Source organism: Cynocephalus volans, chromosome 2, assembly GCF_027409185.1.
Source record: "Cynocephalus volans isolate mCynVol1 chromosome 2, mCynVol1.pri, whole genome shotgun sequence".
In the NCBI taxonomy this organism is placed as follows: domain Eukaryota; kingdom Metazoa; phylum Chordata; class Mammalia; order Dermoptera; family Cynocephalidae; genus Cynocephalus; species Cynocephalus volans.
This window is the reverse complement of record NC_084461.1, coordinates 124,882,163-124,907,626: the sequence shown is the minus strand read 5'-3', so window position 1 is coordinate 124,907,626 and position 25,464 is coordinate 124,882,163. Positions and strand designations below refer to the sequence as shown.

At 39.3% G+C, this 25,464-nt stretch overlaps 1 protein-coding gene across 1 annotated transcript in view; it reads left to right on the top strand.

Moving 5' to 3' along the window:
• The window catches only part of LOC134370609 (protein diaphanous homolog 1), a 42,377-nt gene extending 19,695 nt beyond the window's left edge, over positions 1–22,682 (top strand). The window contains exons 2-17 of the mRNA XM_063087661.1: positions 7,575–7,601; positions 8,654–8,809; positions 11,083–11,184; positions 11,657–11,787; positions 11,971–12,057; positions 12,915–12,978; positions 14,177–14,316; positions 15,044–15,152; positions 15,553–15,663; positions 15,820–15,938; positions 16,572–16,688; positions 17,289–17,404; positions 18,334–18,398; positions 19,974–20,153; positions 20,933–21,655; positions 22,548–22,682. Of these exons, the coding sequence (XP_062943731.1) occupies positions 7,575–7,601; positions 8,654–8,809; positions 11,083–11,184; positions 11,657–11,787; positions 11,971–12,057; positions 12,915–12,978; positions 14,177–14,316; positions 15,044–15,152; positions 15,553–15,663; positions 15,820–15,938; positions 16,572–16,688; positions 17,289–17,404; positions 18,334–18,398; positions 19,974–20,153; positions 20,933–21,655; positions 22,548–22,682 (2,382 nt within the window). The remainder of the gene's footprint in view (positions 1–7,574; positions 7,602–8,653; positions 8,810–11,082; positions 11,185–11,656; positions 11,788–11,970; positions 12,058–12,914; positions 12,979–14,176; positions 14,317–15,043; positions 15,153–15,552; positions 15,664–15,819; positions 15,939–16,571; positions 16,689–17,288; positions 17,405–18,333; positions 18,399–19,973; positions 20,154–20,932; positions 21,656–22,547) is intronic.
• Positions 22,683–25,464: the final 2,782 nt, after the last annotated feature.

Genomic DNA, 25,464 nt, shown 5'->3' with positions numbered 1-25,464 from the left:
GCCCCTACCCCACCTCTTGACAGCCACTCACTGATCTTTACTATCTCCATAGTTTTGCCTTTTCCAGAATGCCATATAGTTGGAATCATACAGTATGTAACCTTTTCAGATTGACTTCTTTCACTTAGTAATGTGCATTTAAGGTTCCTCCATATCTTTTCATGCTTGATACTTAATTTCTTTTTAGTGCTGAATAATATTCCATTGTCTGGATGTACCACAGTTTATTTATCCATTCTCCTACTGAAGGACATCTTGGTTCTTCCAGGTTTTGGAAATTATAAATAAAGCTGCTGTAAACATTCATGTGCAGATTTTTGTGCGGACATAAGTTTTCAACTCCTTTGGATAAAAAAAAAATACCAAGGAGTATGATTGCTTAATCATATGGTAAGAGTATGTTAGTTTTATAAGAAACTGCCAAACTGTCTTACTAAGTGACTGTACCATTTTGCGTTCCCACCAGCAGTGAAGGAGAGTTCTTGCCCCACATCCTCACCAGCATTTGGTGTTGGCAGTGTTTTGGGTTTTGCCATTCTAATAGGCAATAGGTATGTAGTGGTTATCTCATTGTTTTAATTTGCATTTTCTTGATGACATGTGATGTGGAGCATCTTTTCATATGCTTACCTGTCATCTGTACATCTTTGTGAGTGTCTGTTAAGATCTTTGGCCCATTTTTTAATTGGGTTGTTTTCTTATTGTTGAGGTTTTAGAGTTCTTTGTATGTTTTGGATAACAGTTTTTTATTAGATGTGTCTTTTGGAAATATTTCCTCTCAGTCTGTGGGTTGTCTTCTAATTTTGCTGACATTGTCTTTTGCAGACTGAAAAGTTTTTAATTTTAATGAAGTCCAGCTTATCAATTAGTTCTTTCATGAATTATGCCTTTGGTGTTGTATTGAAAAAGTTATTGCCATATCCAAGGTCATCTATGTTTTCTCCTATGTTATCTTCTGGGAGTTTTATAGTTTTTCATTTTACATTTAGGCCTATCATTCATTTTGAGTTAATTTTTGTGAAGGGCATAATGTCTGTGTCTAGATTCATTTTTTTGCTTGTGGATGTCCAGTTGTTCCAGCACCATTTGTTGAAAAGGCTATCTTTGCTCCATTGTATTGCCTTTGCTTCTTTGTCAGAGATAAGTTAACTATATTTATGTGGGTCTATTTCTGTGCTCTCTATTCTGTTCCACAAATCTTTGTCTGTTCTTTTGACAATACTGCAGTGTCTTTATTACTGTAGATGTATATAGTAAGTATCGAAGTCTGGTAGTGTCAGTCTTCCAACTATGTTTTTCTCCTTCAAAATTGTGTTAGCTATTCTGGATCTTTTGCCTCTTCTTAAAAACTTTAGAATTAGTTTTTTGATATCTACAAAGTAACTTGCTGGGATTTTGATTGAGATTACATTTTTTTAAAAAAAAGATGACCAGTAAGGGAATCTTAACCCTTGACTTGGTATTGTCAGCACCATGCTCTCCCAAGTGAGCTAACCGGCCATCCCTATATAGGGATCCAAACCTGTGGCCTTGGTGTTATCAGCACCACACTCTCCCAAGTGAGCCGCGGGCCAGCCCGAAATTACATTTAATCTCTAGATCAAATTGGGAACAACTGACATCTTGACATTGAGTCTTAATTTCCATGAATATGGAATATCTCTCCATTTATTCTTTGATTTCATTCATCAGAGTTTTGTAATTTTCTTCATATAGATCTTGTACATATTTTGTTAGATTTATATCTAAGTATTTAATTTTGGGGGGTGCTGGTGTAAATAGTTTTGTGTTTTTAATTTCAGATTTCACTTGTTTCTTCCTTGTATGTAAGAAAGTGATTGACTTTTGTATATTAATCTTGTATCCTTCAACCTTGCCATAATCTCTTATTAGTTCCAGGAGTTTTTGTTGTTGTTGTTGTTGTTCTAGTTTCTCACTGTTAAGTGTGATGTTAGCCATAGGATTTTTATAGATATTCTTCATCAAGTTGAGGAAGTTCCCCTCTATTCCTAGTTCAGATGCTAAATTTTCACAAGAAATACTTGATTTGTATTTCATTCTGTAAAATTTACAAGTGAAAAAGTAGATTTGCATAGCCAAGGTGTTCCAAACATACTTAAGTTTAACAGTAACAATAAAATGTTAGTTTTTAATTTTAAATTTTGTTAAAATAGAATGAAAAATTTCTTACTTACTTGCACTAGCCACACTAGTAGTTACTCAATAGTTACATATGCCTAGTGGCTACCATACTGGACAGCAGAGCTCTGGGGGGAATCTACTTGGACTTTGTCAGTAGCTTTTTGATTTTCTTGAGAAGAGTCTCCCAGCATTCTGCCTTGAGGGTAAAGGTAGGCTGCTGAGGTTCTGAGAGACCAGAGAGGGGGAAATGCTTGGTGTCTCAGTGTATATAATATAGATTTACTTACTCTTCTGTTTGGTAGAGGATCCCTGCTCACATCCCCCAATCCAGAGACCTTCTGCTTTACCCTCTTCTGAGAATAAACTTCCAGATTTCCGCTAGAGGAAGGGAGGGTGGTCTCCCAATGGCATGGTGGGGCAGGGTGGGATGGGGGGAGCAGGGTAGGATCTAGGGATCTAACTCTTTCTAAAGAGCTTTCAACCTTTCTTCTTATTTTTAGCCTCCCTCTCCCTTCAACCCCCATTTCTATAGGTATCTGGTGCCACTAATTCCTGAGCCTTTTGAGGAGCCTTAAGTGTAATTTGGGTTGGTTATTGCCCTTTCCTATTTCTGGTTTAGGACTCAGCTTTCTTATATCTTTTGGGTTAAAGACCACTAAGTCCTTCATTCCCCACCTTCAAAATTTGGCTGCAGTTGCACTTTTCTTGTTCTTTCCAATCCTGTGGGCTCTTTCTTCCCATCATTCCTTTCTTTCTAAAAATTCCTTTTATGTAGATTTAGTGGGGTTTCAAGAAGGGGAGAAATTAGATTCTTTGGTTCATTCTGCCATCTTTTACCTGGCAGTTCCTTTTAATCTTTGTTCATGAGCCAGATTTTGATATTTTAAAAAATTTCATTCTATTTTTATGCTTCCTTCAGTATCTATAAGTATATTTGTAGTTAAAGGTTTTAGAGGTAGTGTTTAGTGGAAGACTCAATAGGAGGGACAGGAAGTGAGGTATTTAGCCACAGCCAGGCTAGGATAAATAAGGGTTTAGTTTGGAAGCAGAAGAGAATTGATAGCCAACAAGGAGAAGGGTGAGGTTGAAGCATTTAGAGGCAGGTGGGATGATTAGAGACTTTATAAAAAAGCTTGGATATCTGAGGGATAAGGCATAATAAATACACCTCTGGTAGCATTTATCTTCCTAGACTCCACTATTTTTAGTTTTTAATTCTCATGATCTAGGAACTTAATGTTCTATATTTCCAAGAATCCTCAAAACAACTACTGATACAATTAAAAAACAACAAATGAACTGAAGCTGTTTGCAAACACAGTTTACATAGAATCTGTAAGATAAACACATAGAATTAAATAAATAAACAATACACTCAATATACTGTAGCAGCAGGTTTCCATTCAGTAATTGAGCTTGCTGTTCCCGTGTTCTGTTGGTTTCTGAAACAGAATTTTGTCTTTACTGTGATTCACTTTGCTAGTTGTTGCTGCCCTCTGTTGGACTAGTTGAGGAAATGCAGCTTTTATCCTGCGTGGATCACTTTTGCTGTCCTTACCCCAAATTGAGAACTAAAACATGGGTAATTTTTTTGAAAGGATCAAATCTATTTCCAGTGATGTCTCAGGAAAGCAAGGGAAACTATCTTTCTTCCTATGGGAAGATGTTTTTACTTTTCTTTCTAAAGGCAAGAGTTAATGGGCATTAAATAGGAATAAGGCAGAGGAATTTGGGGAATGCAAAGATTTGGGGGTTTTGGAATCCAGAGACCGGAGTTCCATACCCAATTCAGCCCCTAATCACATGTCCTCGATGATTTATTCCACCTGTCTGGGCTTTAATTTCTTTGTTGATAAAATGAATAGGTGGAGTAGACTTTGAGGGCTTCTCCAGGGATTGGTATTTTAGGAAAGCAGCCTCAGATTATAGTATTTGTTCACAGGAGATATAATGATTAAGTCTCAGGCTCCACCTTTAAGGATCTTAGTCTGGAAGGGGGTAGAGGAGGCAGACAATCAAAAGACAGTTATGATCCACTATTATTACTTTGAGACAGGCAAGTACCTATTATTGTGGAAACACTAGGAATGGTACCCATCCAATTAGAGGAAGTGTCCTGCAGGGCCTGTTGGAGTTAGCCTGGGAAGCACAGCCTAAGCTGTGGGAAGCAGCAGCCTAGAGAAAGTCTGGTGGTTGTACAGCGTGATTGTTTTTGGACCTGTGACTAAATCAGTATGACCAGAAGATAGAGTTTGTTGATAGAAGAAGGAGAGTTTGTTGAGAGATGAGACTAGCAGGGAAAGCCTGGAGAGTCATATGCCATGCTAAGGATTTTGGATTTTAACTTAAGGGCAGTGGGGAGCTATTAGAGGTTTTAAATGGGAGAAATAACATGGATAGCTTAGCATTTTAGAAATAGTATGGATATAGGGCCAAGCCCATGGCGCACTTGGGAGAGTGCGGAGCTGGGAGCGCAGTGACGCTCCCGCCGCGGGTTCAGATCCTATATAGGAATGGCCGGTGCACTCACTGGCTGAGTGCCAGTCACGAAAAGGACAAAAAAAAAAAAAAAAGAAATAGTATGGATATAGTATGGAGAAAGGATGTGGCGAGGGGCAGACAGGACTGAAGGCAGGGAGGTCAGTTAGGAGGCTGTTACAGTAAATTAAGCAGGAGACAGTAGTGGTGTGAACTTAGGTAGTGGTAGTGGAGATGGAGGGGAGAGACGAGTCAAGAGTCTGTAGGCAATAAGAACAGGTTACTGGTTTCCTTTTAACTTAAGCTGCAGCTGTGAACAATTCAGCTGCCACTGATTCTTTAGACCCAGATCTGTTACCTACATTATATCCATCCTGGAGTTGTTTGGTTGTTGCTTGGTTATGTGAGAACATTTTGAGTTTGGGGGACAAGGTTTTGGAAGCAATTGCTGTAGGAGCAATTAAGTTTAACCTTGGCTATGGCATCCTAAACTGGATATACTCATCCCTTTTGTGACTCATTTCACCTTTTTGTGCCAAGTGACTTATGGTAGTGAAAGGAACTGTGTTGTTGGTCTCCTTGGGTGATGCTATCTCTGCCTCATCATCTTTCTGCCTTCTCTCCCAATTAGCGGCACACACGAAGTAACTTTAAATTTCATGGATGCTGAGCAACATTCTTAAGGTTTCAGATGAGTGAATAGCACTCAGCCACTGGAAACTTGACCTCCTTTGGACCATGGAAGGCAAAGGTAAAATTCACAGTTTACACTGGATTTAACTGAATTGTGATATAAGGAACGTGAACATAATGATGTAGTTTTTTTTTTGTCCATAAAAAGGTGAGGAAAGGGCCAGCACCGTGGCTCACTCGGGAGAGTGTGGTGCTGATAACACCAAGGTCATGGGTTTGGATCCCATGTAGGGACGGCTGGTTAGCTCACTGGATGAGCGTGGTGCTGACAACACCAACTCAAGGGTTAAGATGCCCTTACAGGTCATCTTTTATTAAAAAAAAAAAAAAAAAACAGTGAGGAAAAATAGCTTTATGTCAGGGACAGAGCTAGTTTTCATTAGTTGAGGAAGGTTACTCAAGAGGCATTTACTACACTCTACAAAGGACGCTATCACAAAAGAAATACAGTTTAAAATTAAGAAAGGCAAGGAAAAATTCTCACTTTCCTGGACCTGCTCTCATACAGACTTGTTTTTTTTGATAGCTGGCTGGTACTGGGATCCGAACCCTTGATCTTGGTGTTATCAGTACTGTGCTTTACTGAGTGAGCTCCCCCTCATCCCGCCGCTTTTTTTGGTAAAGTATGGCATGTATACAGAAGAGAACATGAAACACACAGAATAATTATAAACTGAACACCATGTAATCATTATCCATGTCAATAAATAGAATATTGTAGACACCCCAGAAGTGGCTTTGTGCCCTTCTGTTGCTTTGTGTTGCTTTGCCCCCCACAGATTTATCACCCCACTTCCTCTGGGTGATGGAGACGCAAAGGATTACTCAAAGCCCATCTCTTCTGAGCAGTGAGAAGCCCTGAAGTGGTTAACTTCCCTGGGACCCTCCAGTGAGAGGGATCCCTTCCTTGGGAAATTAACACTGAATTGGGGTTCTCTTCCGGCATTTATTTTCCAGACCAGGAAGTTACAGGAAGAGAACAAAGGTGGGGTTATAGTTTAACAGTATAGGCTGGCAACTTTCAGTTAAACAAGCCAGATGACATTCCAGTAAGGCAATTAACAAAAGCTTGATCTTAGCAAACATTCCTTCTCCCTCTAGCAATTTTCCAGTATCTTTACATTTCAAGCAGTAACCTGTCTGTCCTTGAGCCAGCAACCTTGCTGTGTCACAAATCTTTATCTTACACCAGACACTTATAGCCTGAGGAAAATTTCCAGTCCTCCGCAAGGTCAATATTTGAAACTGCAAGACTTTGGAAAACCAGGCCCTGTGAAATACATATGCTTTATAGTATATTCCACACCCTTCCCAGTCACAACCCCCAAGTAACCACTGTTTTGACATTTGTGATAATCATTTATGTCCTAAACAGTATAATTTAGTTTTGTGTGCTTTTAAATTCAGTGACAATGAAATAATAATTCAGTATTATGTTTGTGAGTAGCTGTAAGTTCAGTTACTTTCTTTGCATAATTGTTTTCCTCTGTACCAATATAGCAGTGTGTCTGTCCATTCTACTCTTGATAGCTGTTTGGTTTTTTGTTTATTTTGGGGTTTTTATTTTGGTTTTTTTGGTGGCTGGCTAGTGTGGGACCCAAATCCTTGACCTTGGTGTTATCAACACTGTGTTCTAACCAACTGAGCTAACTGGCTAGCCCCTGCTATTTGGATTGTTCTCTGTTTTAGACTTTATAGTGTTACTATGAACTCTCTTGTTACACACTTGTGCGTGAGTTTCAATAGGGTGGATACATAGAAATTGATGAGTTGTAGTGTATGTACATATTTAACTTTTCTAGATAATGTCATACTGTTTTCCAATGTGGCCATAGCAGTTTATACTACTACCAGCAGTGTATGAGAGCTCCCGTCATGGCTAGACAGACATGGAGGTTTTTGCCAGTCTCGAGAGTGCAGAATGATATCTCATTTTGGTATTAATTTGCATTTTCTCATTTACTATCTAAGTTGAGCACATTTCATAAGTTTATTGGTCATCAGATTTACAGTCTATTCAATTCTACATTTTTTTTTTTTTTAAGAGTTATATGTTAGCGACCTTAAAATTCATCTGCTCCTTACCTGAGGGAATGTGCTAAGGAATACTTTGGCACAAATCTTTTAGCCTGTGGAAAATAGCTTAGGTCCTTTCTACTTACTTTCTCTTTCTTTTCTCCCCAACCCACCTGGTGTTTGGGAGGTTTCTGGCATTTCACTGATCTGTCTTTGTCTTCTTCTTCCTTTTTCCTGGTTCCTAGACTCTGAAGCGACTCATGGCAGATGAGGTAAGGAAATTTTGTTTGGCATGTGCATGTTCTAGCTTGTTTCCTGCACTATAATATTTACCAGTTTTTTTAACTTTAACTTTCCATAACTTGTAATGGTGATATGGGTTCTATTCTCAGAGCATCCCAAGGCTTTTTCCTATCTCTTTGCTCTGTATTTGACCCATTGCATGCATTTCCCTGGTACATTCACTAGCTCCCAAAGTTAGGCATGCTCTTTAAACTCTAAGCTGACTTGCAGTCTGTATGCCACTCATATCACTTGAAGCTCCACAGTGCCTGCAGATAGTTCCTGTTATTTTCAAATGGGTGGAGCTGATAACCTGCAGCTTATTGGTGGCTCTTTTTTATTTGAACATCTGTACTTGAGGTTTGAGGAATGGTTCATTAGCATTTGCTTGGCAGAGAGATGGCATACACAAACACACACACGTACACACACATCCTGAAGTATACATTGTATTCTTTTCTGACTAGATGTTGCGCAAAGGGCATTTTAAAGCATATGTATTAACTTTTGCTGCCTCCATAACACAAGTGCTATGGAGTGTACAAGAGAAAGAGAAAAAAGTCGTTCCTAGTTTTTAAGGCATTTATTTGTTTATCCTGTGTGACTTGACGTCTATTAAAGTCTACGGTCATACTCACCTTTTGAAGGGAGGGATCCTCTGGGGGTCTGGCCACATTTATTACTGGTTAGATAGACAGAAACAGCATTTTATTGAGATAGCTCTGCATGTGAGATGCTTTCAATTCTGTGCTGCTAGAGGGCTTAGAAATGGCAGGGGAAATCAACATAATTCCCTCTTTTTAGAGAGGTTTGAAATCTTAATACTTCAGTCCTCTTATCTTAGGCTATAGATGAGAGTACAGAGTCATATCCTAAGTTAGATATGAGGAAGACTGATTTTTTTTTTCATGTCAGAAGAGTCTTGAACTGCTCATGAACCAGAAGAACCATGCATGTGTAAGAGGTTAAAGGGTTGGCTATTTGATGTGTGGTTTGTTGTGAATGAAAATGAATCATTGCTAAACTTTTCTCTCTTTCTCAGCTGGAGAGATTTACCAGCATGAGAATTAAGAAGGAGAAGGAAAAGCCCAATTCTGCTCATAGAAATTCTTCTGCCTCATATGGGGATGATCCCACAGGACAGTCATTGCAAGATGTTTCAGATGAGCAAGTTCTAGATCTCTTTGAACAGATGCTGGTAAGTTTCCTGCCCCCAAATGTTGCTTCCTCCTGAAAATGCTTTTATGGACATGGTGGGTTCTTTTCATGTGTGGTCCCCCTTAACTAGCCCTTTATTACAAAGAATTCCGGGCTTATTATGGAACTATTTAATATCAGTTCCATTAAGTAAAGGACTAAATATAGAAGTACCAGTCCACAAGTTTGGCATCTATGAATTAGGCTTGGAAACATCTGATCACTGACCAGCTAATTAATGTCCCTCTGCCCAGCAGCACTTTAGCCAGAAAGACATAGGTGAGTGGATCATCTCATGTGATAGTGTGGAGACCACCTTTGGGTTAAGCCAGAGTAGATAAAATATTGAAGCATTCATGATGAGCTCTTCATACAGAAGACATGGAAATGGAAAGGCATCATTTGCCCAACGTCCTTTATTTAGTGGTGAATCTGGAAAGAAAATGCTGATGCTAAATCACTAGACACCTTTAAAGATTGTGGCTGAAGTCAGTTAAGTAATGAAGTATACATGGATGTGGCTTTGCTGTTCTCAGTGAAGAACACTTGAGTGAGAAGGACACTCAGGATTGTCCACTAGTGATAAGTCTTGGAAGGTTTTGAGTATGTACTTAAACAGTTTCTTAAGACCTGTATGTTGCATGGATATATGATCTCAGACTCAAGTAGAGACTAGTGGCGGGCCTAACTTAATTAAAAGCATAGGCTTAAAATCATTAACGCAGGGCCTGGTGCATAGTAAGCACTCAGCTGGTACTACTGTTGTTATTTTTCATTGAATCTTTCTGTTTGTCTTTTAGTATTCTAAGTCCATTAAGAGTCTTAAGAGTATGATATGTCAAGACAATCTTCCTGGCCATGGATTGCAAAATTTAGATATCTTTGGGCCAGGCAGTTACCATAAATAAGTTAAACAGCCTAGATAGAAGATGGTAAAAAGGACAGGGCACTGTTGTAAATTGAAGAAAAGCTTTTGGCATTTTTGTTAGAATGGCCAGTCACAACTCAGTTCTAGTAGATAGATAGCATTCCAGTTGGGAATGCTAACTCAGTAATGCCAGATATTTCTATTTTTCAAAAGGCAAAAATCTGTAATTTTTTAAAAAACAATGATTCTTGAATAACATCAAATATTGTAGTTAGCATTTGAATTTCCCCAATCACGTCATTTTAAAAAAATTGTTCGAATCATAATTTCAAATAAGGTCCATTGTGTTAATATTCTTTCAAGTTTTGTTTAATTTCTGGGTGTGTCTCCTCTTTCTTTTATCCTTAACTATTGACATAAAAAATTTGTTGAAGAAACAGTTTGTTTGACCCATAGAGTTTCCCACAATCTGAAATTTAATGATTGCATCTCTTGGTGCTGTTTTACCAGAGAGATGTGTTTCTATGTGAGGTCTCCCAAATTTAAAATCTTGAGCTAGCCAAGTAAACATATTTTATCTTCGGGTCTGATTCAAACCTGAGGGCTATCGCTTTGCAACTTCTATGTTCAATTTATCTGTAAAAGGAAAAACAAATCAGAAATTAAGTCAGAAAAACTTCAAATTAATATTGCTACTTGCAGAAGAAGTAGAATATATCCCCTTTCCTCTCTATACTTTCCCCATTTCAAAGACCATTTTGGACTAGTTAGGGTTACACTTGTGCTCACTAAGGTACTGGGCTCCGATACATTGTTATCCATATAATAGGCTCAAGCAGAGCCTTTCCCCAGAAACACACTCAACACACTTTGGGTTATGTCTTTCAAAGAGCCTCTGCTTTATCACAGAGTTTCCAGTTCTTTCTTCATGGGAAAGGAGTTCGTACAGTGACTAAGTTAACCAGGGGTGGTGGCTGTTTAGGCACTAGAATTGGTGCAGATTTTGCTGGAGTCAATTTTGCTAGTGTTTGGATGATGCCAGTTGTGCAGTGCTTCAATCTGAAAAGATTTTAAGGTCCATTCTCCAGGCAAAAAACATTGTGTATGGTTTTCTTTCAATAATACAAAAGAAATTTGTATATGAGTCCATTTTACTTAGGGAAAAAGTTAAAGTGTATATGTGTAAAAATATCTGGGGCTTTATACTAAAATGTCAACCACATTTATACCTGAGGAATTTTTATCAGCTGTAATAGCTTAAGTCTCTAGGGATCAGGAAAATTTATTTATTCAATAAGCATTTAATGTGCTCAACTCCTTACTAAGTATAGAAAATATTTAACAGTAAAAACTTGTAAAGAATTTGAAGCAATTTTGATTTTTCCATTTTTGTCTCCCTCTTCTAGCTGGATATGAACTTGAATGAGGAGAAACAGCAACCTTTGAGGGAGAAGGACATTATCATCAAGAGGGAGATGGTGTCCCAATACTTGCACACCTCCAAGGCTGTGAGTCCTGGGGCAGGTACCCATGACATGGGAGACTGTGTCCTTATCTTGGACGTGTTTGTTTTGCCTTTTTTTTTTTTTTTTTTTTTTTTTGGTGGCTGGCCAGTACAGGGATCAAACCCTGGGCCTTGGTGTTATCAGCACCACAGTTTAACCAACTGAGCTAGCTGGCCAGCTCGTTAGTTTTGCCAATTTCATATAACATTTTATGTCTATATCAGTTCTATTTCATTCCATTATATAAGCCTACTCATTTTTTACTCTCTTATTTGAGTTATCTTCTTACGTACTTTTTGCCTGATTAAATCTTCATGAAGTATGTATGGGGGAAGGGATAGGCAATTCTGTCTCACGTAGTTTGGTGGTATGATGGGTGTCTGCCCTGATATTATTTAAACTCTCGACTAATATTAGTTCTCAATTTACAAATGAGTCCAGTGTTTACTAATCTCTCTCTATGCCTCCTATCTAGGGCATGAGCCAAAAGGAGAGCTCTAGGTCTGCCATGATGTACATTCAGGAGTTGAGGTCAGGCTTGCGGGATATGCCTCTGCTCAGCTGCCTGGAATCCCTTCGTGTCTCTCTCAACAACAATCCTGTTAGGTAAGCATTCTGAGGAGGTAAAGAGGAGTAGGAGCCTAATGTTGGAGTTCCCTGGTGGTGACTAAAGATCAAAGGAGCCAGGTCTGGATTAGGAGTAAACAGTCTCCAGGATGAACTTTTTTTGGCAAATAAGTATTTATTGATTTGATTTGATATTGCATTGTCTCTATCTGTCTCTTACAGTTGGGTGCAAACATTTGGTGCTGAGGGCCTGGCCTCATTATTGGACATCCTTAAACGACTTCATGATGAGAAAGAGGAGACTGCTGGGTGAGGACTTCCAGCTGTCTGCATTTTCTAGGTGGAGGGTCATAGGGGACTTGGTTATTTGCTCTAAAGGAGAAAATAGCAGTTAAATATAGTTATAGACTCAGAATATGCTGTTATCTGAGAATGGGGCTTATTGTAGGGGTGATTAGAGGATGAATGATGATTATAGATACAGGAAGGGGAGGAGGAACTTATATTTCATGGTGAATAACACAGGATATATACCACATAAGATTATTAGTATCCCAGCATGGGTTCTTTTTCAATCTGGAAATAGAATCTGATTTAGTCCAAAGCTGCCCTGTGATGTGGTCTGGGTCATATCCCATTTGAAAGTCTTATCAATACATTTGATCAGTTTGGGAATAGCTAGCTCTTTGGCAGTTTTCAGGATTGGAATAATTCTGCAGATTCCTTGGACTGTCTTAGGCTACCTTGAAGCCAACCTGAACCAAAGAGATCTCTCTACCTCCTGGAATCTTTCTGAAGCAAAACACAATAGGGCCTAGACCTCTTGCATGTACCTTCTTAGACTTGAAACCTTTGACGTAGTGAGGCAAGCAGTAATAGGTAGATGTTATCCTGATAGAATTTAGCACTTAGGAGCCTACAGGGAGTAGAAGGGAGGGTTTTAGTGTAATACTGAATTCTTGGATTAGAAGAGGATTAGCCAAAGGTCTTTGGTGGGGATCCCTTTTTAGTTGCCTTTTTTTGTCACTGTTTCTGGGCTATGTGCTAGAATTTACTCAACTACTAGCTGGTGGTATTCCTAAGATCCTTGTTTAAAAGATTGAAAAGTAAAATGGAAAAGGGTTATAGAATAAAGGGATTTCACTGATTATGCCTTTTACATGCAGAAGCTACGATAGCCGGAACAAGCATGAGATCATTCGCTGCTTGAAAGCTTTTATGAACAACAAGGTAAGATTTTCCCATTCTCATTCCATCCCCCGTATGGACTTCCATTTTTTCTCTTTGGGCAAACCCAAAAAAGGAACTAGGAATATGAGGTTCAAGACTTCTAGCTTTCCCTTTAGTATCATAACTGTTTCTCATTGTCACATATGCATGCTTCTATGGCCCTTTTTCCCCAGTTTAACTTCTGTTTCAGATGGGAGATTCAATTTTCTTCTTTTCTTTACTTTCTTTTGCTATTCTTGAATTTCCTGACCTGTAATTATTGTTTTTGGAAGCTTTGCTTTATTCCTTGCTTGTTTGTTTGTTTTTCCTTCTAGACTATTTCTACTTTAGAATCTTTTCATCTTCTTTTTTGTCTGTTTACTATTTAAACCCAGGGAGCCTACAATTATTTGCCCCTGAGTACAGACCTATCTTCTTAACTGTTTAGTTTTGTTATGGTTAACTTATTCCATTGGATTGGGGGCAGGATATTAAAAAGAAACATAAAAATCAAATATTTTAATTCTCAGAAGACATGGAATTCTTTTGTGTCTCCTAGAAAATTATTTTGTGGTGTTCATCTCTGTTTAGCTATATTGGGAAAAGTATTCTACCCCTGTATCAGTTTGCTAGAGTACCATAAACTGGGTGTCTTAAATAACAGAAATTTATTGTCTCACATTTCTGGAGGCTAGATGTTTAGGGTCAAGGTGTTAGCAGGGTTGGTCCCTTTAGAAGGCTATGAGGGAGAATACAACGGTGCTTCAGCAAGTTCATGGAAAGATTTGTTATTAGCTTTTAATTCTATTTTTCCATGAACTTTTTGAAGTACCCTTGTATGTTTTGTGCCTCTCTCTTTGTTTTTGGTGGCTAGCTGGCAGTCTTTATCATTTCTTGCTTATGGACACATCATCCTGATCTCTGCCTCATGTTCACTTGGTATTCTCCCTTTGTGCATGTCTATATCCAAACTTCCCTGTTTTTTAAGGACACCAGTCATATCGGATTAGGGGCTCATACTACTCCAATGTGACTTCCTTGTAACTTAACTAATTACATCTGCAATGATTATATTTCCAAGTAAGGTCCCATTTTGAGGTATTGGGGATTAGGACTTCAACATATGAATTTGGGGAGGGTACCATTCAACCGATAACAAACCCTAAACTTCTCCCTGGCTAGATCCTTAAGCCTCCCTTCTTTGTTCTTGTTCTACCAGTTTGGAATTAAGACCATGTTAGAGACAGAAGAAGGAATACTACTGCTGGTTAGAGCCATGGATCCTGCTGTTCCCAACATGATGATTGATGCAGCTAAGCTGCTTTCTGCTCTTTGTATCCTACCACAGCCAGAGGACATGTATGTGACTGGAATTTTTTCTGTTCTCCATTCTCATTGTTACCATCATCTTTTAGTCTAGAGGAAAATTGAGCCCCTTACCATTCATTCTTATCAGCTTGTTTCTTTTTATTTAATAGTAGATCTTGGACATCCTTCTATGTCAGTACTTAAAGATCTACCTTATTATCTTTACTGGCTATTTAAAATTCCATATGTATATGTGTATGTTTCATAATTTAACAATTCCCCTATGACTATACTTTTAGGTAGACATTTTTTTTTAGCAGAATCTTGCCCCTGCTGTAGGTGATAGGAAGAATTTTTACTATTACAAATGATGCTATAATAAACATCCATCTACATATAGTCTTTCATATTTATGCATTTTTGTTGGATAGATTTCTAGAAGTAGGCCAAATGTCATGTGCATTAGAAATTAATTAGTACTATTAAATGCCCCTTCAAAAGCTGTACCAATTTATATACTTTGTAGAACAGGAGTCTTAATTTGGATAGGAGTTTAGGAATGGGCTTAAGGGAGTACATTTTTCTGAAGTGGTTGTCCTTAGCTTTCAGCAAATTCTGTCCTCTGCTCCAGGGATGGTGAAAAGAATAATGTCAGAAATCTAGAGCATTGTTAATATCCTGTTTGCTAATTGGTCTGTGCCCCTGTGTAATATACCTGTTATACATGTCTGTGTCAGAGCACCTGGGCATTTCTCTCCCTTTCCTTTCTCTTGGGCAGGAATGAAAGGGTTTTGGAGGCAATGACAGAAAGAGCAGAGATGGATGAGATGGAACGTTTCCAGCCGCTCCTAGATGGATTGAAAAGTGGGACCTCCATTGCACTCAAGGTATGTATATCCCCTAAAACTGGGCCCAAGAATAGAATTCAAAATGGAAAGACTTAAGTTCATTTGATCTTGTAATAGAATATGTGGAGTGGTTTCCAACTATATATTTTATATTTGAGAATTTATTCTGAGGGGAAAATGATTAAACTCTCTAAGAAGGCAAAGAAAGAACTGTTTTCCTCATTATGAGGTAGAAAAAAGACATGGTATCTATTTACCTGCTAGGAAAATCAACATCTACAATAGCATATACCATCAGATCCTTGGAATCATTTAGACTTCTGAGCTCTTCAGACCTGGTCTGGAAAACCAGGTCTCATTCCACTTAGAAAAGTCATTCTTTTTTGTAGTGTATCTTCTAGGTTATCATTGACATAGCTGCTGAATTTTCTTATTTTAGGTGGGGTGCCTACAGCTTATCAATGCTCTCATCACACCAGCTGAAGAACTGGACTTCCGAGTTCACATCCGAAGTGAACTGATGCGCTTGGGGCTGCATCAGGTGTTGCAGGTAAGATATAACACTTCATTAGAAAGGCTGGTCAGTTCCTTCCTGATCTTACAGCCCTAATCATCCCAGGGATAACTCTAGTTTTCAATGTAAAAACCAGGTTGAAAGGTTTTTTCAACTTTTGAGTTTCCTAACTTCTACTTTTGTCATTGACAGGACCTTCGAGAGATTGATAATGATGATATGAGAGTGCAATTAAATGTGTTTGATGAACACGGGGAAGAAGATTCCTATGACTTGAAGGGACGGTTGGATGACATTCGCATGGAGATGGAATATCCTTTTACTGACTGGGTTCAAGACAGTTGAGGCGTCCATTGTAGTCAGTTGCAGATCCCTGTATAGAATGGTGTGGAAGATGACTCAGAACAAGGCATCAGGCTTTTGTGTCTTCTCAGTAAATAGGGCTGGTGTCTTTTTTTGTTGTTGTTGGCTTTATTTACCTTATCATGGGCCAGGGAAGTCAGTAAAGGTGATCTGATGGTTGCTCAGCATGGAAGTAGATATCAAAATCAGTGTAAACTTCCATGAACATGATAGCTTAGCTTTTCGAGATGTATAACTGGTTTTTAGAGATGTTTGGACTGACAGAGGGAGTAGCTTAGTTACCTATTAATATTTGCCACAAGTGACTTTGAGGTAGTTGTTTTCTGTTTTTTTTCTACTGCTTGATCTTTAAGCCAAGTACTAGGAATCCTCTCTCTGTGTATAGTACCACCCAACTTACTGGTCCCTTGGCTAGAGGAAGTTTATAGAGTTTAAAGTTTCTGATGTTTATAGGAAGAACAGCTATTAGAGTGGAATTGGTGTCTTGCCACTTTTCTCTAGCTTCACCAAGAATCGAGCAAGCCACCTGTCAAATATTGTTTCTAAATATTTGTTTTCCTTAGCCTATTCTCCTTTTCCACTGACTTTAGTGAAGTCTTCCAGATTCTTTTAAACACAGTGAAGGATTCAAAGGCAGAGCCACATTTCCTGTCTATCCTGCAGCACCTACTGTTAGTCCGAAATGACTATGAGGCCAGGTAAGGGGGTGTGCCTGTGAGAAGTTTTTAATTTGAGTCTTCATGGAAAGTGCAAAGTTGTTCTTTAAAGGGGAAAAGAAAAGACAAAGGACCAAGGATTAGGGTTCATTAGTCACAGATATAAAGGAAGTTGTCAGTTGTTCCTTTAATCCAACTGAAAGGCATCCCCATGGCAGAGATCAGAGTGTAAAAGGTGAAATGCTTTTTTTTTGGAGGGGAATGTGTAGGTGGGGTGAAGATGATAGCAAAAGGAGGTGGCAATTTAAAATTCTTTCTGGTTGCCTAAAAGTAGAGATTGAACAATAGCACTGTCCCTCACAGGAAGGATCAAGCCCAAATTTTTAGATGGGAAAGTATTGGCAGTGGGAGTTAGATGGCAAGAAATTTTGGTTATTTGAAGTAGATAGGGTAGCTGATGTGGAATAGGGGGATTTCCTACCATAGCAATGAGACTTCCGTTAACCTTACAAAAAGTTATTTTCCAGAACACTTATCCTTAGGTCTCTCTATTGTCAAAGCAGTTAACTTTTCTTAATCTTAATACTTCTGAAAATTATATTTTTATTTTCCTTTGATAACCCTATTTTGTTTCTTCCATAGACCACAGTACTATAAGTTGATTGAAGAATGTATTTCCCAGATAGTTCTTCACAAGAATGGGGCTGATCCTGATTTCAAGTGTCGGCACCTCCAGATTGATATTGAGGGATTGATTGGTAAGTGTACTCTTCTTCTGTCTGGCTCCTCAAAACATTGCTTATATCTTTCATTTTGCATCTTCCTTTCAATGAAAATTTCAGAGAAGATATCTTTCCAGTCCCCAGATATTTCCATTTTTGTCCTTTCTTAGGTCATAATTGTATTAGTCCATTTTTTTGTTGCTATAATAGATACCTGAAATTGGGTAGTTATATAAAAAAATGATATTTATTTGGATCACGAGTCTGGGACAGCTGCATCTTGTGCGGGCCTCTGGCTGCTGCTGCTGCTCGTGGTGGAAAATGGCAGGGCAGCCAGCAGGTGCAAGTAGATCACATGGCAAGAGGAAGCAAGAGAGAGGGAGGGGAGGTGCCAGGGTCCTTTAAACAACCAGCTCTCACGAGAACTAATAAAGCAAGAACTCACTCACTACCCACCTCCAGAGAAGGCATTAATCTATTCATGAGGGATCCATCCCCCATGACCCAACTAGCTCCCAACACTGACACATTGGGGATCAGGTTTTTTGACATGAGCTTTGGGGGGATACATATCCAAACTCTATCAGTAACCAATATTTTTCCTAGGAATACACTGGCTTTTAGTTTATTTCTACATAAATCTAAAAACTCGCACCTTCTCACACATCACTGCCTTTTGCAGGGACTTCATCTATATCTGTAACTGCTGCTGGTCTCACAGTCATAAATATTACTCATTAGTCATTCTTCATGCCATCCAGCATAGTAGCCTTACTATGCACTCAGAAATTATATGTTAAACTTAACTGAAAGTTCCATTTCTTTTTCTAGTGCAGAACATTAAGAAGGATAATAAAAATAACCAAAAGGACAAAAAAGACTGCTCTTTGGTTATATTGAAGGGCTTAGGTATGAGGGAGGAAGTCCAAGAGAAATTAAGAGCTTTACTTAATGACTCTTTTCAGATCAAATGATTGATAAAACAAAGGTGGAGAAATCTGAAGCCAAAGCTATGGAGCTGGAAAAAAAGGTATGCTTGAGGGATCAAAAAATTTGGGGTATTTATTTCTTTATTTGAGGATTATTATTTTTCTGACATGTGAGACATTTTTTGTGCATGGTATCTTGAAAGCATTCAGCACCTAATACTGTGGTTCCTAGGGGAAAACCTTTCCAATATAGGTTAATCATTGTATTACCAAATCCGGTTGCCTGCCCAGTACAAAACCCTGGCTTGGCTCGCCAAAATCTGTCACCCTAGGGCATTCAGCTCCTACCTGAGGCTCGCCAAAATCTTGTTACCAAACCTGAGTTCAGCTGCCTACCCCCGCCAAAAAACAAAAGACCCAAAAGTCAAATGTTGGTGGAATAGGAAGTTGTCTTTATTTAGGAATAAAAGTGACTTGAGGAGAGATGGTAAGCTAACCCATCTTTCTGGTAAACTTGAAGGAGATGGTCTAAAACCATCTCAGAGACTCAGATTTACTGAGGGGCTTTTAAAGAGGAGATTGAGGGAATGGAATGTGAGAAATGAAAAGCAGGAGGGAGGGAGATGTATAAGCGGCCAGGTGCAAATTCTTACCAAGGCTCCATTTGGCTTCTGTTCTCCTCTTGTATTCTTCGGGGCCTGAAGGATTTTGATTTGCTTCAGGGTGGAATCAGCATAGCTTTATTGATGTTTTCCATGGCTTCTCAGGGTTCTGGATAGTACATGTCTTGTGGCAGGTTTGCAGCTTCAGACTGACTGGAAAACAACTTTACATTTATTTAAATAATGTCATCTTGCTTCATAACGAAGGTTCAAAATATCAAATAACCACAGGAAAAGAGGGAACTCAGAGAAATGCTTGCTTAGAAAAAATTGTGTCCTTTTTTTTTTCCTTCTAAAGCCTATGCAGTTTTAGGTCCCAGCATGGCTTCAGTCCTACTGACTCTAACAGTTGAAGAAGGTGATGTGAATGTGATCATGAAGTGCGAGTGCTGGGCTTGCACAGTTCTGTGGCCACTGGGCAGGAAGAGAAAGACAGATGATACTCTTATATAGTAGTGATGGCGGGCTGCTGGTTAGTTCAGTTGGTTAAGAGTGTGGAGCTGCTAACACCAAGGTCAGTGGTTCAGATCCCTTTACCGGCCAGCTGCCAAAAAAAAAAAAAGAAAACAAAAAAAATAGTGATGGCACTCTCAGGTTTGCATGGCATTTCAGACCTCTGATTTCTAAAATGATAGGAACTGGAAAATGTCTGAGTTCTCTTTTTCTCTTTGATTGTTAAGGACTCCTATTGTGGTTGATAGGCTTTTGATCCTAGAGATTGCTGGCATTGTATCACCATAGCTGTCCTGGTTAAATTCTTTAAAAATCTATGGGGTTTTTTTTACTACAAAAGTAGGAAGACTATGGAAATGATCTCTGGTTCCCCTCTCCTTTAACTTTAATCTTAAGGTCAAAATCATGGTGCTTTTTTTTCCCCCAGGCATTGCCTGAGGTATAGGTCAGTGAGCTCTATAAATCAAGTATTGGCACAGAACAATAAATTATTGGGAATAACACTTGTGCTTCTTACTGAGATGGCGAACTTGCTGGGAGTGTGATTTCTTTCTTCTTTAGCTGGACTTAGAGTTAACAGCCCGACATGAGCTACAAGTGGAAATGAAAAAGATGGAAAGTGACTTTGATCTGAAGCTTCAGGATCTTCAGGGAGAAAAGGATGCTTTGGATTCTGAAAAGCAAAAAATTGCCACAGAGAAACAGGACCTGGAAGCAGAGGTGTCTCAGCTCACAGGAGAGGTAATGTCTGAGTAGGGAAGGCAGAGTGACCTGTAACTGCCATCAGCAGCCTCCAGATGTGCATGTCTTGGAACAGGAGTCAGTCATCTCACTCCCAGTGAGGGTTCCGCTACTAATTGGTAATCTAGTTAGATGGCATATATTTTTAATATCATCTACTGTTTTTTGTTTGGTTTTGTTTTTGTTTTAGGGGTAAGTAATGCATAAGACAGGAAATTTGGAAAACACAGAAAAACATTAAGAGTAAAATGAATTACAATACTACCCAGAAATAAAGGGAATACTCTTCAAATAAATTTAGAAGTAAAAACTAAACTGCTTACATATTTGCTAATCTTCTGTTCTTTTAGTCCTCTCTGGACAGATTTATGCTTATACACTCTCTCTGCAGTTGTAAATATTTAAATGATCTGATAATCTGATCACGTACGTGTTTATATAATTACTTGTACAGCACATACATTAGTTATATAAGTAGAACATTTGATTTATGTGACCTTTACATTTTCTAATCAAAGGGGAGAGTTTAACATAAAGGTTGAAGTTTTCTTTTTCATACAAAACGTGCTCAACTAAGAACTTGAAGAACTGAATTCTAGTTTTGGTTCTGCCACTAAATAGCAATGTGACATTAGTCAAATCATGTATCTGTCTGACTCCTCTCAGTCCCTCCATGTATAAAATGAGAAGTCTGGATTAAGTCGTTTCTTAGGTTCCTTCCAGCTCCAGTAGTCCCCAAAGTGGGGTGAGAAGTACTCATGTTGATGTTGTCTCTGTAGGTTGCCAAGCTGTCAAAGGAACTAGAAGATGCCAAGAAAGAAATGGCTTCTCTCTCTGCTGCAGTTGTTGCTGTAGCTCCTTCTGTTCCTAGTAGTTCTACTGTCCCCCCTGCCCCTCCTTTACCTGGTGACTCTGGCACTATTATTTCATCTCCACCTCCTCCACCACCTCCCCCTCCTTTGCCTGGGAGTGCTGCCATCCCCCGACCCCCGCCTTTGCCTGGGAGTGCTGCCATCCCCCCACCCCCTCCTTTGCCTGGGAGTGCTGCCATCCCCCCACCCCCTCCTTTGCCTGGGAGTGCTGCCATCCCCCCACCCCCTCCTTTGCCTGGGAGTGCTGCCATCCCCCCACCCCCTCCTTTGCCTGGGAGTGCTGCCATCCCCCCACCCCCTCCTTTGCCTGGGAGTGCTGCTATCCCCCCACCCCCTCCTTTGCCTGGGAGTGCTGCCATCCCCCCACCCCCTCCTTTGCCCGGGAGTGCTACCATGCCCCCATCTTCTCTCTTGTCTGGAGGAGTAGGAATGCTCCCTCCCCCTCCTCCTCTTCCTGGTGGTCCTCAAATCCCTCCACCCCCTCCATTTCCTGGAGGCCCTGGCATTCCTCCACCTCCACCTGCCCCGTTTGGATTTGGAGTTCCTGCAGCTCCAGTTCTGCCATTTGGATTAACCCCCAAAAAGCTTTATAAGCCAGAGGTGCAACTCCGGAGGCCAAACTGGTCCAAGGTGAGAGTTTCTGTCCATTTTTTCATCAGTACATCTTAATAAACCACTTCAGTTTCCTACTTGGTATTTTGTGCATGGATGGACTTCCCTTCCTTATAACTCGCACCTGTCTGTCTTCAAGTTCCACTCATGCTTATGTTTATTCAGCAGATTTTAGGCATCTCCTGTATGTCAGACATCAGCATGGAGAGTTCTGTGTGAGCACCGTACTCTGAACTTATCTTAACTAAACTTATCCTTAAGTTAGTGCTTTTTGCCTTTTCTCTGAGGATATGAATGCCATGGTAACACACAGTTTGATAATAGTTATTTCAACCTATCTGCAAACTCCTGATACTTGTTATATCTAAAAGTCTTGGATTTATGGATATACTCCTCTACCAATCCCCCACCACTCCCCAGGATGTGAGTTACATAGGCCATGTTTGCATGACACAGTATTGTTCCCATGATGTGTTGGAGACCCCTATGATTTTGAGTTAGGCTTTCACTTCCGGAAACCAAGTTAAAATAAAGGAGCGTAGGGATTTGTTCATAAAATGAACAAATCTGACATAGTTAGCCAGATTGATGGGAAAATGTAATGTAGAACAAGGGAAGATGTGAAATAAAGCTTTAATGCTTCTGAAGCTAGAGGACTTGGAGATAGAAGGAGGATAGGTATCATAGCTGAATCTAGTTCTTGAGTCATCACCAGTAAACAAACTGGAAGCATCATCTCCTGATCCCACCACAAAGAGCACAGCTGTTCTCTGTGTCTCAGGTTAGTCTTACTCTAGTAAGACATTGCTGATAACTAACCAGCCACCTCTTTTGCATCTTAATCAGTTTTTTAGAATAGAAAGTACAGGGCTCAGCTTAGTAACTCTTAACGCCTTGCTTGTATCCACAGTTTGTGGCTGAGGACCTTTCCCAGGACTGCTTCTGGACAAAGGTGAAAGAGGACCGCTTTGAGAATAATGAACTTTTTGCCAAACTTACCCTTGCCTTCTCTGCCCAGACTAAGAGTGAGTACCTTCCTCTTTAATGCAAAGGTCCAGTGTAGGGCTTAGAATATCCTTTAAGTCAGTTTTCCATTCACTTCCCTTTCCTTGGTGACAGTGGAAAGGGAATGTTGGGTGGAAGAGAGATGGGTTTTTCCCATTTAGAAGAAAATAAGCTGTTTTTGTGTTATGGGTTACTGGGGTTGGGAAAGAGAACTGTTGCCTGTAGGTATTTTGTGTCAGTATAACTTATAGGGATGTGAGATTAAGGTGACAGAAACTCAGTTTGGGCCCATTTTGATGATACTCTTGAACAGATTCTGGCACTACCTTAAGGTACCATCTTTGGACCTGAGTACTTAATTCATAAAGATTGGGTAGAGTTTTTAACAGGTTCGGTGGCTGAGTGACTGTCTGCAATAACAGAGAACCATGTATGATTCCTTTTCTTTCTTCCATTTCTTTCCAATATCGGATGCTTTCTCCCTCCTGGCCCTTTGCTCCTGCAGCTTCCAAAGGTAAGAATACAAAAGAGCCCTTTAGTTGGGTCTTTTGAATACTAGAGAAAAAGATGGAACAGATGTAAAGGAATTTCTCTTTAAAAAACTGAGACCAGAGATGGAGAATTGATTTCTCTTTTGCTAGTTTTTTCTGGAGTTCCAAAGGACCGGTAGCTGTTGTGTTAACTAATAGGGAAGAAAGTTATTTTAAGTTGAAGCTACCATATACTTACAAGGGACAACTTAAGTAATAATACCTTACATTTGTGTGGTGTTTTATAATTTTCAAAGTGCCTTTACATTTATTACCCTACTTGACCTGCAAAGAAGCATTATGAGACAGGCAGGATATATATTATCTCCATTCTGTAGCATATACAGACTAGACAATTAGGTGGCTTTCCCAAGGTTTTATGACCAGATCCAGGTGTCTTGACTTCTGGTCCATGTTTTCTATTTAAATTCTTGCTTTTCTTTTTTACCTTAATGTGTTCCCCTTTATTTTAGAAGAGCTGATCTGCTTTGCTGTCTTCTTTCTTCACTTCCTAAGTCTTGAGGTTTTGTGCTGTCTGTGATAGGGCATTTGTAGTTATTTCCTCTGAGAGAAACAGTATTTGAAAGATTTTGTCATGTATAATGACAGTTATAGCCTAATAATTTTGTATTTCCATCTTCTTTCAGCATTTTTGTTTACTTAGATGTTTATTATGACCCTAGTAATGAAAATTAAATTCAACTTTGGAACATTTCTTTTCCCTGCTTCACCCCACCTCCTCCCAGTAAATTAGTATTTTTAAAGACAATTATTATTTTTTTTCCTTAAATGATCTAGTGGAACAAGGCTGCACTTTGTTCTAATAAGCCAACAGATTGCTGGGTGCTTTTGGTGGCCCCTAGTAATATATGTGTGTGTGCGTATCTAGAAGTGTAATGTCATAATACTCAGGCCCATCTTGTTACCCAATCTTTCAGGGCAAAATGTTCTTTTCCTCTAAGAGAACTGTCTTCTTTTTTTTTTTTTTTTTTTTGTCTTTTTCGTGACCGGCACTCAGCCAGTGAGTGCACCGGCCATTCCTATATAGGATCCGAACCCGCGGCGGGAGCGTCGCCGCGCTCCCAGCGCCGCACTCTCCCAAGTGCGCCACGGGCTCGGTCCGAGAACTGTCTTCTTTTATGCTAAAGTCCAGCCTAGGGAATTAATTCCACTCTCTTAGTCAAAAATACTATGGTGTTGACCACTTATACTACTCTAGTGTAACAACAAAGACTAGTTAACAATGAAAGTCAAAGTCAAATGATTTCCTAATTTTTAAGTTCACAGAATCTATCCCTGTGTTGGCCTCTGGTGTAAGTTCCTTTCTTGCACCTGGACTCTGCACTCTGAGTACCAATGCAAATGTACACTGACAGGGCCCCTTTTCTCTGTTCCCCAACCCCCTTTTCTGTCCCCATCTTTCTTTTATTCTGTACGTTTCTATTTCCATTGACTTTAGTTGGGTTTACTGCAGTTTAGTGGTCTTCCTTCGTATTTTTCTGTCAAATATAGTTATAAGAACTTACTGTTTACCCAATTTAATAGTTATCTGCGACACTCAGATGCAAAAAACTTTCCTGCTTCTCATTAACCATGCTACATCTACATGTTTTTAATCATTTCCCCCAAATAACAAACACCTCCCCTTTTAAAAAATTATTTCTTTGTATTTTCAGTGTTTCATTGACTCCAGTATTGTCTGATTTATTTTTTTTCTTCTATATTTTCCAGCTTTCTTTCCCTTTGAGTTACTCTGTAAATCCGTGGTGATACAAGAAGTATTTGAATGTTAAGACTTGTTTTAATGTGTGTCTCTTGGGGACAAAATAGTTGCTTTAACATTTTATGCATGGGTATCAAGTAGCAGATGGAAGTGCTGCATATGGGCCCAGTGTCATGTATAACACCTGTTGTGATTGGGGTAACTAAGTTGCCCTGCCTTTCTTGATGCTGCTTTGAGCCTTCCTCTCTTGATGCCAAGGCTAGCAAATTCATTACAGACTATTCCCAAGTGGCTCCTTTCCTCACAGCTTGCCCAAAAAAGAACACTTTAGTAAAAGGCTTTGGGATTCTTAGAGTTGAGGTTTTTGCCAGGTAAGGAATTTCAAGCTTTCAAAACTACAGAGGTGAGGACTCAGAGGTCCCAGATCTCAGTATGACAGCAAGGTTTACTTTGCTTCCAGTGCTTTAAATATTTCTGGTATAAATATTTTAGAAAAAGACCTTCATCTTTAATCCTTTTTTCAGTAGTTCTTAAATACTGAATTGAATACTGAACAAGTTCGGTTTGAA